The 14684-nt window shown below is 32.4% G+C and overlaps 2 protein-coding genes across 3 annotated transcripts; both read left to right on the top strand.

Annotated features, from left to right (window-relative positions):
* The first annotated feature begins 837 nt into the window (after nt 1-837).
* On the top strand, nt 838-7975 carry LOC130813237 (glyoxylate/succinic semialdehyde reductase 2, chloroplastic). The gene is made up of 12 exons (XM_057679023.1): nt 838-1184; nt 1792-1870; nt 2723-2788; nt 3278-3353; nt 3429-3484; nt 4610-4694; nt 4846-4906; nt 5778-5830; nt 5907-5977; nt 6075-6147; nt 7321-7425; nt 7522-7975. Exons 1-12 carry the CDS (start codon nt 962-964, stop codon nt 7678-7680), a joined length of 1107 nt encoding a protein of 368 aa, XP_057535006.1. The 5' UTR covers nt 838-961; the 3' UTR covers nt 7681-7975.
* A 2106-nt stretch (nt 7976-10081) lies between these two features.
* Nucleotides 10082-14125, top strand: LOC130813877 (nucleosome assembly protein 1;4-like). 2 transcript variants are annotated; one of them, XM_057679778.1, is made up of 12 exons: nt 10082-10488; nt 10574-10617; nt 10733-10828; nt 11435-11527; nt 11614-11698; nt 11863-11924; nt 12025-12209; nt 12689-12866; nt 12955-12998; nt 13110-13287; nt 13722-13763; nt 13846-14125. In XM_057679778.1, exons 1-12 carry the CDS (start codon nt 10419-10421, stop codon nt 13858-13860), a joined length of 1092 nt encoding a protein of 363 aa, XP_057535761.1. In that variant the 5' UTR covers nt 10082-10418; the 3' UTR covers nt 13861-14125. The 2 variants fall into 2 exon arrangements, with proteins under 2 accessions (XP_057535761.1, XP_057535762.1); XM_057679779.1 differs by lacking the exon at nt 13722-13763 and having other exon boundaries at nt 10086-10488.
* The last annotated feature ends 559 nt before the right edge of the window (nt 14126-14684 follow it).

Below are 14684 nucleotides of genomic sequence, written 5' to 3'. Positions count from 1 at the left end.
TTGTACTTTGTTTCGGGGTAGGGTGTTTTCAAAGGGTAGTTTTGATCCTGCATGTATGCTGTGTCTATAATGTGCTTACTCAAATATTCAACCGATGGGCAAATGCTATGATGAGAAAGTAATTCATAGGTTACACAACTCTTTTATGGTACATAAGATGCAAATAAACTCTTTGTCTGACGAAGTAGCGGACTAGCGGCAAAGGAAGAAAATCAACACATCATTTTTCTAAACATTATGAATTTTGAAATTTTTTTTATAAACAAATTGATTCACTAATAAATAAATTCATTTTAACCCGCCGTTTTTGAAATTACTGATTAAGTTTTGTAATTGAGTTGAATATAAGAAAATTAGTTTCAATTATCTATAAATTATTAATTATTTTTATATTTGTCTCAATCAATCATTTATTTTTCTTAATAAGATATTTTTTTTATTATCTAACTGTAAATTTCTATTTACACCATAATAAAGGATAATAATTTGGATAGAAGAATCGAGCTTTTAATAATGATTAATTATACACAATTTAAAAAATCTAAGGTGAAATTAGTACATTAACAAATGTACAAGATAAAAAATATAACATGTAAGTTCGATAGACAATAAAGTTGTTATATGTCCCTAAATCCATAAAGAATTGCCCCTTTAAAATTACTACAGTTTTACTTTACGTAAGAAACACACTTAAATGTTATAATTATCAACCACATTTGTTATAATTATCAACCACATTTTTTTGATGGAGATATTTTCTTTATTTTTTAATAATTATCACAAATTAAATTATAGATTGTAGCAATTTTTAAAAAATAAAAAGAAAAAACATGGAATTTTATTTTGTAAGTGAAATGAAAGTTGGATAGTTGGATAGGAGTAATCGAGTTGAGTATTGCTCTTAGTTGGTGTTCTTTGATCCACAAAAAGCAAAATCACCAAACCTTGGGTTCCAATTGTAATGGCGAATTGCCATAACTGTCTCATTTCAAAAACACCAGCAATATGTTCTTCATTTACATTATCAATGGCTATCAACTATACCTCTGCCTCATCTTTTTGTCCGCAGATACCTAATCCTATCCAATTCAGGCCTAAACCCATTTTACATTTCTTCTCCAAACCTCTAATTTCATTCTCTTCAAGGCACTTTTCTTCTCGGATTGTCAATGCTTCTGTCAAAGGTACTTTGTTTCCGTTTTTCAACAACTATTTTATATTTATATGTTTGCGGTTTTAGTTGTTTGCATTAAGAATGTGTTGGTATATGTTTATCAGAATTTTCTTGTGTAATTAAGAATTATAGGTAAGGGACAATTGGTTGATGCAAATGTTGTTTAATACTAGAGAATGTCTCAATCTCATGACAGAATTTAAGGGATAACCATTCACTGGGTTTGTACATCAACAACTTCTACAATGCCAAAACCTTGATTAGAAAATATGGGGGTCGGGGTACATGAACCAATATATCAATCCGAGTGGTTGTTCAAATGGGTTTTGTAATAATTAAGTTTTGTATATGTTGGAGTTTTGGGTAGGAGATGATGTACTATTTAACTCAATAGGCTTGAGCAAAAGGCTTCTTGTTTAGATGAGGCAAGTAATTACCTTATGTACAAGAAAAATGGACTACTTAAGGTGATACCTGTTGACAGAATAAGGATTTTGCAGTTGTGCGCACTGCTTATGGCAATTGTGAGTAGTACAAGTATAATGTACATGTGTTAGTATAGTTTGTTTTGAATTATGTACATGGTGTTGTTAACTAGCCAATTGTTGATAATGCAGATGAATTTTCGGAGCGTGTTGGATTTCTTGGTATAGGAATCATGGGTTCTCCAATGGCTCAAAATCTCATAAAGGCCGGGTAAGAACTTATAAGCTACTTTTACATCGGAAGGAAGCGTTGATTAACAATGTGAAGGGTTGGGATATTTGGGGATTGATTTATGACTTGAGTTAGTCTAGATATACATGGATGTATGCATTCTTCAAACTGTGTTAAGAATTTACATGATTGTTTGTTTTTTGTGCTTATTAATATGTATATTCATATAGTACTTTTTGCGGGAAAAGCTATCTGCTTCCTGAAACAAATTGTTCATCAATTGACGTCAGTTCTTGGTTCCATCCTCCATAGGCGTGGAGCAAAAATACTCAAACTTTTGAGGACTTGTTTATTTGATATATTTTCTTGAAAATTTGGGCCCAAAAAAGAGAAATTGAACTAATGCAAATATAATTAACAACTCAATGTCATTAAGTGGCTCCCACCCAAGGGGAGGTTTGGGGGAGTCGGATGTATGTACGCAATCTTACCTTTGTTAGTAATAAAACAAACAAAGTTGTTTCAGATCTAATGCAAAAGTAATGTAAAGTAATATTTGAGGCCCCTTAACTTGAGGCTTGTGTGGTCAGTTGGTCGGTCAGGTACTTTGCAGTTTGCACATGCCAAGAAACAAACATGATCTTTCACTTGGTCATGTAACATGTGAAATACCCCTTTTCTTTAGAAGACGGACCTTCAACCCCTTTGCTTCAACTGGAATTGCTTATAACGAAGCTGGTCATTTTTTTAAAGAACAATACTCCTGTTCTAAAAAGGTTGTCTTGGATGCTCTGATTGTTTAAGCATGAAAGTTCTGTACTGCTTCTATTATATGAGTTATTGATTGGAACTTTCTTCTTATTGTTGTGACTTGTGAACTGTAAAATGTAGGTGTCATGTGACTGTTTGGAATAGGACAAAGAGCAAATGTGATCCTCTCATCAGCCTTGGTGCTGTGTAAGTTGTTGTACTTATATATAAGTAATATTCAAACTCGCACAACATAGATGATTGATTTGATTTCAATTTCATGTATCAATATGGGGTTGACTGTTAGCCTTTTCATTTTTATTTCATAAAATATAAAAAGAATTGGTACTAAAATATGTTTTGTGCTCTTAATAGATTGTTGGGGTTGGGGATGCTCAATTTGTCTCAATATTACAAAATACAAAATTTGATTTGATACAAGAAACGAAATGAGAAACAAAAAAATTAGTGCAGAAACTTGAGAAACAAAAATTGATCCAATAAAGCTAAGATGTTGTCCAAGTATGCTGGCTATAAGTAGTTATCATAGCCATAACAGTAATCCTAAATCAAAAGTCTTATATCACAAAAGTAAAACATAATGTAACCATAACGGTAACAGGAAAAAAGAAAAAGACAACTTTTTACATGTAACGAGAAATGAGAAATGTTAATTTAGTGTTTTCATCGATGCAGTTACAAACCCTCTCCGGAAGAAGTGGCTGCATCCTGTGATGTGACATTTGCCATGCTTGCTGATCCTGAGAGTGCAGTGAGTATGTTTCTTTTCTGCTCTCTTGCCTTGTCCCTTCCATGGTGATAGCAATATCAGTTCCTTTTGCGTTAGGTGCATGTTGCATGTGGGGAGCATGGAGCTGCTAACGGGATGGGTCCAGGCAAAGGGTGAGGAGTTATGCATTAATGTCAAACTTATATTTTGACACCGGTTGTTTAGTTTCTATCCTAGTGATTCTCTTGTAATTGTAATTCTAATACCATGCATTTTAACTCCCTTGCTATGAAGGCCTATGAAATGTTTACCTTTAACATGCTCACTTTTGCTCTTCTTACACGCTTCTTATCTTTGATAACCAAAAGTTTAACTGCTGTTACATAAAATGGTTGATTACGGAAATTTTTGCTAATTTAGTGTCATTGTGTTCAATTTATGACCTAAGGGCTTATGATTATATAAATTTCTTTTACATCTATTACTTGCTGTTGCTTCTAAATGAGTATTCAATTCAATATGGTACTTATTGAACCAGTGAATTGTGTTACGATATTTGATTTGTTTTCTGGATTACTAGGCATATCAAATACTCCTTTCTCTTTTCAATCAATTGATGTTGCATGTTTTTCTAGTTCAGCTGTTACGATCGTTGACTTGTTTTCTAAAACCCTAGGCGTATAAAAAACTTCCTCCTTTCTATTCTAAATAGGGCTACCTTTGGTTCGAGGATAATTTCTAGAGGCGAGTTAAGTTTCAACTTCACCCAATATTCTTTCTTCTCTCCGCTTCTTAGCTGCTCTCTTCTTGCCTTTCCATTTTTTATCTGCAAAAGAATAAACTCAAATTCAAGGAGATACTAAAGAGCTATTTAGCATTTAATGTTAGTCATGCTTAAGGATGAAAGTGTTCATTTCATTGGATTTTTCAGGAGCATCTTTGAATAGTAAAATCACAACTCATGGTGTGAAACTCTGTTTCTGTTAGAAGCCTAAAATCACAACTCATGGCGAAGATGATCAAATTTACAAACATGAAGTATGATTTCGCCTGGATTCAATGGACCAAAGTTGGGATTGGGAACTGTTTGAATCTTTTAATAGTGGTGTGGGAATAGGCACATCATTGATTTTCATCATCACATTGTGAATGCTCCGGGTTATCATTTAGGAGATGTAGAAGTTTTTATTTTTTTCAAAGGAAAAAGTAATGTTTAATACTATTAAGGAAACTCTCTTTGTGTGCCATGACAACACATGCTGATTACTGCCAAACTTTTATTGGATTGAAATTTGAAGGTATGTAGATGTTTCAACAGTTGATGCCGAGACATCTAAACTTATAAATGAGCGGATTACAAGGACTGGAGCCTCATTTTTGGAGGTATTACTCTTTTTTCGTTGAATTATGTCAAGGCTCATCAAAGATTGATGATTTTGATTCTTTAAGGGAAAAAATGTTATTATTTTGCATTCACGAAATATTAATAAGAAAAGAATGCGGATTTTTTCTCATGATTATACAATTTTAATAGGCTCCAGTTTCTGGCTCCAAGAAGCCAGCAGAGGATGGGCAATTGATATTTCTTACGGCAGGTGAGTGTAACCAACTTACTATCTACATTTTCAGTGACTTTTCCATATTCAGATTATTGTATTATTCTACTTAGTAAATACTCTACCTATACATGTAGGTAATAGTATACCCTTGACTTTATTACATCATCATCTGAAACATTCGGTGCTAAACCAATGCGGCAGCGTCAGTACAAGATAGGATAATTGAGAAAGAAGGGAGTTTAAAGGTGCAATTAATGAACTAAACAAATGCAAATGGATGATTAATAACAAAGTATGAACAACAAATACACAAGGATTACGTGGCTCACCCAACTTAGGCTACATTCACACTTAACTAGAGTTGTATTAATAATGCCTATAAAGGACAAAGTTTCAATCCTGATAGGAATTACAATGGAGATGTGATTTTAGGGAAGAGAGGAAATTTAATGAGATTTCGGCATAACAAACAAAGACTTAGGCATGTAGCATATATAGAGACTGATAGGGCATGAACCAAAGCGCATAAAAAATCTGCCAGAACAAACAGAACGCTGCAAACCCATTCTGCTCGTTCGAGCATCTGTTGAGCGCGTTTGAGCAGCTCCAGAACACCAGGTACCGAGGTTTTCTTGGCTCCCAACGTGTCCCTAAAGCTTCCAGTATCTTACTGCATTTGTCCTAGGATGATTGATGCCTTGCTCCCCAAGGTGTACGTCATCTAATGATTATTCCTCCATGACCAATCCTAAGAGCGTACTTGGGTCCCTCTCTTCCAGACTACTAAACTTAATTAATTAGCTTGAATAAATCCTAATTTTCTTGGTAACTTAAGTCACCCATTAACCTAACATCATTCTATCAAGTATTTCCTGTTTGATTATTGCTTGAAATTGCAATTTCACAGGTGACCAGTCCCTATACAATAAGGTTGCTCCCCTATTAGACATCATGGGAAAGGTACAATAGAGCTATAAAATAATCTCTCCTTGTTAGCTATATACGCCTTCACAATCAACTTGATGTATTATTTCAGTCGAGATTCTATCTTGGAGATGTTGGTAAGGGGGCTGCTATGAAACTTGTTGTCAACATGGTCATGGGAAGGTACTGTGCTTTTCAAAATTCAACACAGGTGGTATCACTTTAACAGCCAAATTGTAAAACTAATGAATATTTCATTCATGGCTTTTGCCATTTGCAGTATGATGGCATCATTTTCTGAAGGACTGCTGCTTAGTGATAAAGTTGGGCTGGATCCAAGTGTGCTTGTTGAGGTAATATTTAATATTTATAGAGAAATTCTTGTATGAGATAGTCTCACTGTAAGACAGGTTCAAAGTGACTCTTTCAAACAACTTATGTCTCATAGTGAGACCCTCTTAAATGAGAGTTTGTGATATTGATTTCTGTTGTTTCCTTGATTTTGCTACATATACTATTTTAGTCTGTTTTACATGATTTGCTACATTACTTCTCTTTTGGACTTGACCCCACCTACGGCTACAATACCCCACTAAAACCTATAATTTATTTCTCTCTTAGATTAAAACCTATAATTACTCCACTAAAGGACATGACCCCACCTACAATACCGCACTAAAATATCCACTTTCTCTCTTTTCCTTGGTTTATGTACAAACCCCTCGGTAGCAAACTCGAGTATTTCTTTTGAGTCCAATTGTGGTCATTGCTCTACTATGAATGCAATTCCATGCTAAGAAATGTTCTCGTATTACATGATGAATAGCATTTGCTTATTAACAATATAGTTTATGATCCATTCTTCGGAAGTTTAGATTGTTAACAGCGAGCCGGCAACGCTGCATATGTATGTACTTATCTTAACATAAGCTTTGGATTCCTTTTATGTATTTGCATTTCCCCCCTTTGTTTTCTTGCATGATTATGTTTTTTTTTTGACATTTATCAGTATGACAAAATGAAAATTTACTTTCTCTCACTTTCAATTTTTAGAACGTTTTCATCGTAAAAGAACTAGCACCTAGCGAAAATCTAAAACTATCGCAGTACAGGAAGCCAAGTGTAGACTTCTTAAGTTTACAAAAATTATAGACAAAAGTATAAATAGCCAACAATTAACAAGGCACAATTTTACGTAGTTGTCCTAACTTCTAACTAAGGGATGATGATTAACCAAAAAAGCAAAGCGTTGCAATCTTTTCACTTGGCACATCCGAGCATAGTGCAAAAAATAAGCTGCATCACCGTATCATTGTAAAGGTTTTTGAGTTTACCGCGACCGAAATATAAGCCGCATTGTCCATGAAATCATTCGTATTGATCGTGAAATTCGTTGCGACAGTTACCGCGACCGTGATCAAAACCATATTTTTGCACTATGCTTTAGTCTAATATCTATTAGATAGTTGGCCATTTTTAGTTAATCTTGCTTGATATTCTGTGCTATAAACTTTTCTTAATTACAGGTAATATCACAAGGTGCAATCAGTACACCAATGTATAAACTCAAAGGGCCATCCATGATACAATCCCAATATCCTACAGCATTCCCGTTGAAGCATCAACAGAAGGTCAGTTAACATATCACTACCCGTTAAGATTCACGAGAAGCTCACCGATTAGCTTCCTTTGCCAATATCCAACCTGAAAATCAACACCTAATGCAGGATTTAAGACTTGCACTTGGATTAGCAGAGTCTGTTTCTCAGTCAATACCACTTGCAGCTGCCGCAAATGAGATTTACAAGGTTGCCAAATCTCGTGGACTTAGTGACCACGACTTCTCTGCTGTAATCGAAGCTCTGAAATCGAAAACTTCTGAATAAACAGCTATCCGTCCAATTTTGCGCAAGATTCCACCCCTCCCTCACTCTCGTCTGAACATCCTGTAGAATGCTGCATTCACATTAAGCACGACTTAATCTGATTTGTTGTTCTTTTCCTTCTTCCCAGATTATGTCTTTAGATGAAGCACTTTGTTTTGCTTCTGGTGAAGAGTGTTAAGAAAGAGCATTCGAGTCATCTCTCTGAAAGTTTGAACTCTCGTCTGCTCGAAACCGTGTATAGGTGTATAACATGTATACCTCCATATAATAATGCAATGTTTTGTTAAGAGTGGCATTTTTCACTAAATCATATCATCATATGATTAATCATATTATATAATCTAATAAAAATATTGAATAATTTCAAATGTCACCATCTATCCCTGTCAAATGAAATAATATTATTGAGTGATGATGGCTTATTTGACAATTGAAATATATATTCTTAATTAAAGTGCATGATTTGCATAAACAAAATGACAAGTGTGTTGGGTTTCATTCTTTGCCTTCTTTTCTCTTTTTTTTTCATATTTTTTTTGGCTTTGTTTGCAGTTTTGAGGGACCAAGATAGGGCAGTCTTGTTGATGTTCTTTTTTTCTTTTTTTTTTTTTTTTTTTTGGTTTTTTAATTATGATTTTGTTTGTAGTTTTGAAGTATCAAGATGGGACAAATATTTTTTATTTTAATTTTTGGGATTATATTTATCAATGATTTTAATTGAAAGGATTTTTAGGGTTTTGATTTATTTTGTATTTTTGTCATATTATGTGAGGATAAAGTTTATTACTTTATTTAATTGATGTCAGATGATAATGACGATAAAAATGGTTATGTTTCTTATGATATTAAATGATGATGTTGTTAGATTAGCTTGAAAACTTTTAAGAATCTTTGAGGTAAAGTGTGTTGGGTTTAATGTTAAGAGATAGATTGTGAGCGCAAGATTATCCTTATATTAGAAGTAAATACTTGTGGTCTTAGGGAAGATAAAAGTAAAACTAAAAAGTTAATATTTTTGGACTAGAAACTAAAAAATTTGTTCTCGTTAAATGTAAGAAATAGTTGTAAGGTGAATAGGTGATGGGAAGAAAAAGTTGAAATATTAGACCCCTCATTTTAGATAAATATCATCTTATGGGTTATGAAAATGAAGGGGAAATGTTTTTCTCATTTTTCTCAAAATAACTCGATCATCTTTTCCTCCATCTTCCTTATAGTATTACATTCTTTATCTTTCATCCACCTTTCAAATTCACATTTACATACATGTACAATTTAACTTATATTTTTCCTTTAAACATGCATTCAGTAGTATATTAAATATATATTTTTTTTACCAAAAATGCAAGGTATAGCATGCGATTAATTTTGATCTTATGTTATTTATAATATATATATATATATATATATATATATATATATATATATATATATATATATATATATATATATATATATATATATATATATATATATGCAAACAAATTTAATAAGAACTCAGTCAAGCATGAATTCCTATTAAATTACATTTGATTTTTAATCAAGGATCTAGTTTGTTACAGTATAGATCCACTTATTAAAAGAATATGACTTTATACTCATGTAAAGTTATAAATGAAATATAACACATAAAAATAAATCTGTTAATTTTGTAAAAAATTGGCTCTCGGCGATACTATTTTACTTATATATAAAGTTTTATGATGATACTTGCTATCCATTAATTTTTTGCGTTTTAAAAATTAAACACTTTCCTTCCCATAAAATACCATTTCTATTCATTATATTTATTTACTCACCAAATAGCTATAGAATGAGAGGGGAGTCAGGGGACTTATAAATAGAAGTCAAAAATGTCTCCAAAGTCTAATTTGTCTAGGTTGAAAAATAAAAAATTTCAACTTTAATGTTCTTTAAAACTTAATTTTTAAAATGGTGTTCATATAATAAAATAGTTTTACTAAGCTATATTTTTTTGGTTTAGTATTTCCAAACCTACAGAAAGATAAAGTTGTTTTGTCAAGTAAATATATGCGTAAATAAATTAAAAAATCCTACAAGTCTTACAAAAAGAGTAAAATATCCAAAAAAAAAAAACTACATACAACCAAAAATCTCAATCAAATCCAAAAGTCAAAATCAATAAAGATGTTCGTCGAAGATAGCGTATCGTTGTGATTTATTGTTAGCATCATCCTTATGATCCATCGTAAAAAATCAAGTGAGTTTTTAATGTAAAAAATAATACATTAAATATTGTAATATTTAAACATTACACGTACCTTGACGAACATGTTTTTTTGTTCTGAACTTTTTTTATGACAAATACTACAAGTGACCTTCCCTTGTATCGAGTCATCAATCTTGTTCCATAAAAATTAAATAAATTTGATGTTGAAATTAAAATTAATTTAGTTTTAGTTTAGTTTTATTTAGGAGAGATTTAAGAGATTCTAAACTTTCCAAATCATAATTAAATAGAATTAATTAATTTTTTTGTTAATGAACATTAGTTTGAGAAATAAATTTTGATAAATCTGGAATTGAGAATTTTTTTATCGTCGTATTAGTCAAATTTAAAGAAAGAAATTAAGAGAAAGTCGGGATGGAAGCAAAGAAACAGAAACAATAATCCTATTCTTCAGGAGAGAAGAAACATAAATACTCCTAAGTACTATGAATTATGGAGTACAAAAAGGAAGGAACCGTCGATTCATCTCTTCAATCAAATTTTCATAATGGGGAGTAACAACATTATCATCAGTAAAAATCACTTTCATACGTCTGATCCTATCCATGCTACCGCCGGTTTCATTCTTTGCCTTCTTTTCTTTTCTTTTTTATTTTCTTCTATTTTTTCTATTTATTATTTAAATTTTGGTTTTGTTTGCAGCTTTGAGGGAATTCGATTGGGCAAGTCTTGTTGATGCGCTTAAGGTCTTTTTTATTTTCTTATTTGTTTTAATTTTTGGGATTTTATTTATCAATGATTTTAATTGAATGATTTTTTTAGGGTTTTGATTGGTTTTGTGGTTTTATTTGCACCTGTTAGAATAAGTGGCTGAATTTTGCTGGACAAGATTCAGATACTTTTGAATCTTTGACGCCAAATGTTCTCAAGCGTGTTGAAGCTCTTCAACGAATTCAGGTTTTTAATCCCTCTCTTTTCGATCATCATCAGTTTCTTTTTTTTTTGGTAATTATTTATTTGTATTGCATATTTTTATGTTTGAATTGATTGGCAACTGATTTTATATCCTAAAATAGAGGTATTCAAGTTGAATTTTACTTTATTTTTGAAAAAATTAGACATTATTAATTTCACTATACGCTTCTCATCTATCAAATTAATGTCTTTTTTTCCTTTATTTTATTGTTTGATGATGAAATAGTTTTACTACATTCCTTAATTGTAATACTGTTAGTCAAATCATGCATTTGGATTCTGGTTGGTGGGGTCGGGGTGGTTTTGGCCTTTTGGGTGAAGACAATTGTGCTATTTTGATGGATTATAACTTGTGTCTTTGGCTTTTTTATTGTGTGGGATTGTGGGGTAGAAAAAACGTTTCACCTCACACTATTGTATGGCACACTTGGAGTGATTCTTTATTGAGAATGGCATTCATCTTATTTTGAGTACCCCTGATACTGCATAACAATTGCAACCTGTTCCGCGATAAACAAATATTATCCGATTTCGACGCTCGTTTTTGCACCATGATCAAAGGGCTTGCTAACAAATGTTTCCAATCAGGGCGAACATGATGTGCTTGAGGCTAAATTTTTTGAGGAAAGGGCTGCACTTGAAGCTAAATATCAAAAACTCTATGAACCACTTTATGCAAAGGTCTGGTTCTTTCCTGATTTCTGCTTTGATAGATCAAACCTAAAGTTATGAAATTTACTTACCCTGTTTTTGTTTCTATGCGACAGAGATATGATATTGTTAATGGGATTGTCGAAGTTGAAGGAGTTAGAAATAAAACCACAAAGGAAGGAGAAGAAAAAGCACTAGGAGGTAATATAAGCTAGCATTAAAGCTCATTTCACCCTTTGCTCTCTCTTTGGAGGGAGTACGAGTATGGTCGATCTGCTACCTTCCTCCCTACTAGGGATATTAGGTTGATGACTATGAGTCTATGACTATGACTATGCTTTTATTCTTTTCTATACTTATTTCAGAGAAAGGTGTACCAAAATTTTGGCTCAATGCTATGAAGACCAATGAAGTATTGGCTGAAGAGGTGAGCATTCTTATAGATTATTGTTGAAATCTTTTTCCGTACACTTGTTCAATGTTCTTGAAGAATTAGAGTGTAAATGTGACATTCCTATGGATTTCAGATCACGGAGCAGGATGAGGGAGCTCTCAAGTATCTCAAAGATATAAAGTGTGCTAGGATTAATGATTCAAAGGGCTTTAAGCTTCAGTTCTTTTTTGATACAAATCTTTATTTTAGAAATACGGTTCTTACTAAAACCTACCGCATGATTGATGAGGATGAGCCTATGCTTGATAAGGCAATTGGGTAAGCTTTTGTTAATTTGGTCCAGATATTTCAGTTGTCAGTCCATAATGTAAAAATAAGGCGATATCGCATTGCATCAACCACGTTGTAAAGGTTTTCAAAACAAATGAATTGATATTTCTCGATTTGTAAAGGGGTAAAAAACCCGCGTTTTGGGCCTTTCAAGGGATATCTAATGATTCAACTGATATTCAGACGTTATAATAACCACATCACTCTGTTAGCGCATCACCGTTCCGCTACCGCGATCATAACCTTTTACTCATTTTTACACTTAACACTATGGTTGCCACATCCCTTGATACGGTTATGGTAACACCATTATATCGGTAGAATAATATAATATCCCTTGATACAACTCAAAACGCTACACCTTTACAGCGCATAAAATATCGATTCTTTTGTTTTGACAACCTTTACAACACAGCTGATACGACGCATCTAAAAAAAATTGATAATATAATTTTTGTTTTTTTTAGGACAGAAATTGAGTGGATACCAGGAAAGTGTTTGACACAGAAGATCACGATGAAGAAGCCTAAAAAGGGATCTAAGAGTTCCAAACCTATCACTAAGACTGAAAAATGTGAAAGCTTTTTCAACTTTTTCAATCCGCCCCCAATTCCTGATGACGATGATGATATTGATGAAGAAGCAGTGAGTTTGATTTTGAAGTTCTTTAATAATTTAAACCTCATTTAACTACCATTGACAATTACCAATTTGAAATATTGATATTTGATAGGCGGCAAAGCTTCAGAATCTGATGGAGCAAGATTATGAGATTGGGTAAGTTATCATGTGTAGTGTAATTGATGAATGGCGTGATCATCTCTTAGATTGACCATGCTTATTATTGTTGCTAACTACTCATTATGAATGTTCCCGGTCATGATTCAGATTGACCATTCGAGACAAAATTATTCCTCATGCTGTATCATGGTTTACTGGAGAGGCAGCTCAAGGGGATGAATTTGATGATATAAATGATGATGGGGATGATGAAGATGATGAAGAAGAGGAAGATGACGATGATGAAGATGAGGAGGATGCCGTGGTGGTTAAGGTCGTTAAGAAGGTAAGCTGCGACTGATTCAGCCTTTTCCTATTTACTTTTGAAGTCCATGTCTAACCTATAACTACTCCCTCTATTTTTACTTTGGTTTTCATTTGCATGTTAGTCTATTTGTTGTTTCTACAAAAAAATATTTCTATTTATACAATAAAGTATGAACAAAATTAACTTCATTTTAACATTTTTTATTGCTTATAGTCCTTAAATATTTCTTTTAACTTTATAAAAATATTTTTTTAATAGTGGTGGTTTCATATGTTTTCCACTTACCGGTTAACTTTTATTATTTTTTCAATGTTTCTAGTTTTCATTTTTTCTCCATCAAATTTATTATTTAATAAAATAATGGAACCGCTATTGAAGATTCTAATTTTTTAATTGAAGTTATCCACTATTTAAGATTTTTTTTTTTTTTGGAATTTCTTTAAAAAATGCAGGGAGTACATTCGAATTTTCTTTTGCAGACATCATGGTCTAAGGTGAATTTAAACAATCTCTACTACACAACTTGTGTTTGATATCTCTAACCATTTTCATACGAAAATTGTGATTTATGTACAGAAGGGTGGAATATAGCACATGGAAAAGGCCCGGCAGGTGGAGCACCCTCCAGAATGCAAGCTAAAGAAAATGGAAGCTGCAAAGTGGGGGTGTTTGGTCTAGGGTTGGTATCGTATATTGAGGTTTTACCTTTACCCTCAGGAGTTTTGATGGTTAAATTTTTTATTTTATTTTAATAATTGCTTAATTTATTTTATTCTTTTACTTTTTTCTGTTTCATTGGTATCTTCTTCTGGGTTTATGGATATGAAAATGAAGTTTTCCGATCGATTTAAACTTAGTCTTGTGTTCATATTGGTTTTTGCATAATTACTAACCTATTTTTTATAACGGGTTAAATTGAATTCGATTATAAAGTCGAGTAAGTTTTGATTTTATTTTGAAAACCTCTAAGCTAATATTATGATGATCACACAAGCATATCTTTTAGCATGAACTAGTATTTCCATCAACGTCAGATGAAGTAATAGTAAATTCTAGATTGTGAACACCTGTTTCCTGTTGGTATGTATGCTTACAGTACGTCACGACAAAGAATATGCTTATATGCGGTAATCTTTTGGCCACTTCACTATAGATGATATCATATTTGTTTCGTTTCGTTGAAATTAATGCAAATTTACATTGTTTTGGGGCAGTTGATGTTTGAAAACACAACAAAAATCAATTATTACTACTTTAGTTTGTTCAAAGTCTACAGAAAAAAAAAAAAAAAAAAAACACTTGGTTAATTTCATTTAAACAGATGTGAAGGTACCGTATAACTAAATTAAATGTAGATTTTAAACTTTCATTAGTTTTGGGTTTGATTTTCAATCGGTTTAACTTGTAAAAAAAAA

The sequence above is a fragment of the Amaranthus tricolor genome, chromosome 5 (genome assembly GCF_026212465.1).
Source record: "Amaranthus tricolor cultivar Red isolate AtriRed21 chromosome 5, ASM2621246v1, whole genome shotgun sequence".
In the NCBI taxonomy this organism is placed as follows: Eukaryota; Viridiplantae; Streptophyta; class Magnoliopsida; order Caryophyllales; family Amaranthaceae; genus Amaranthus; species Amaranthus tricolor.
Note: the sequence above shows the minus strand (reverse complement) of the source record. Positions and strands in the feature narration are given on the sequence as shown.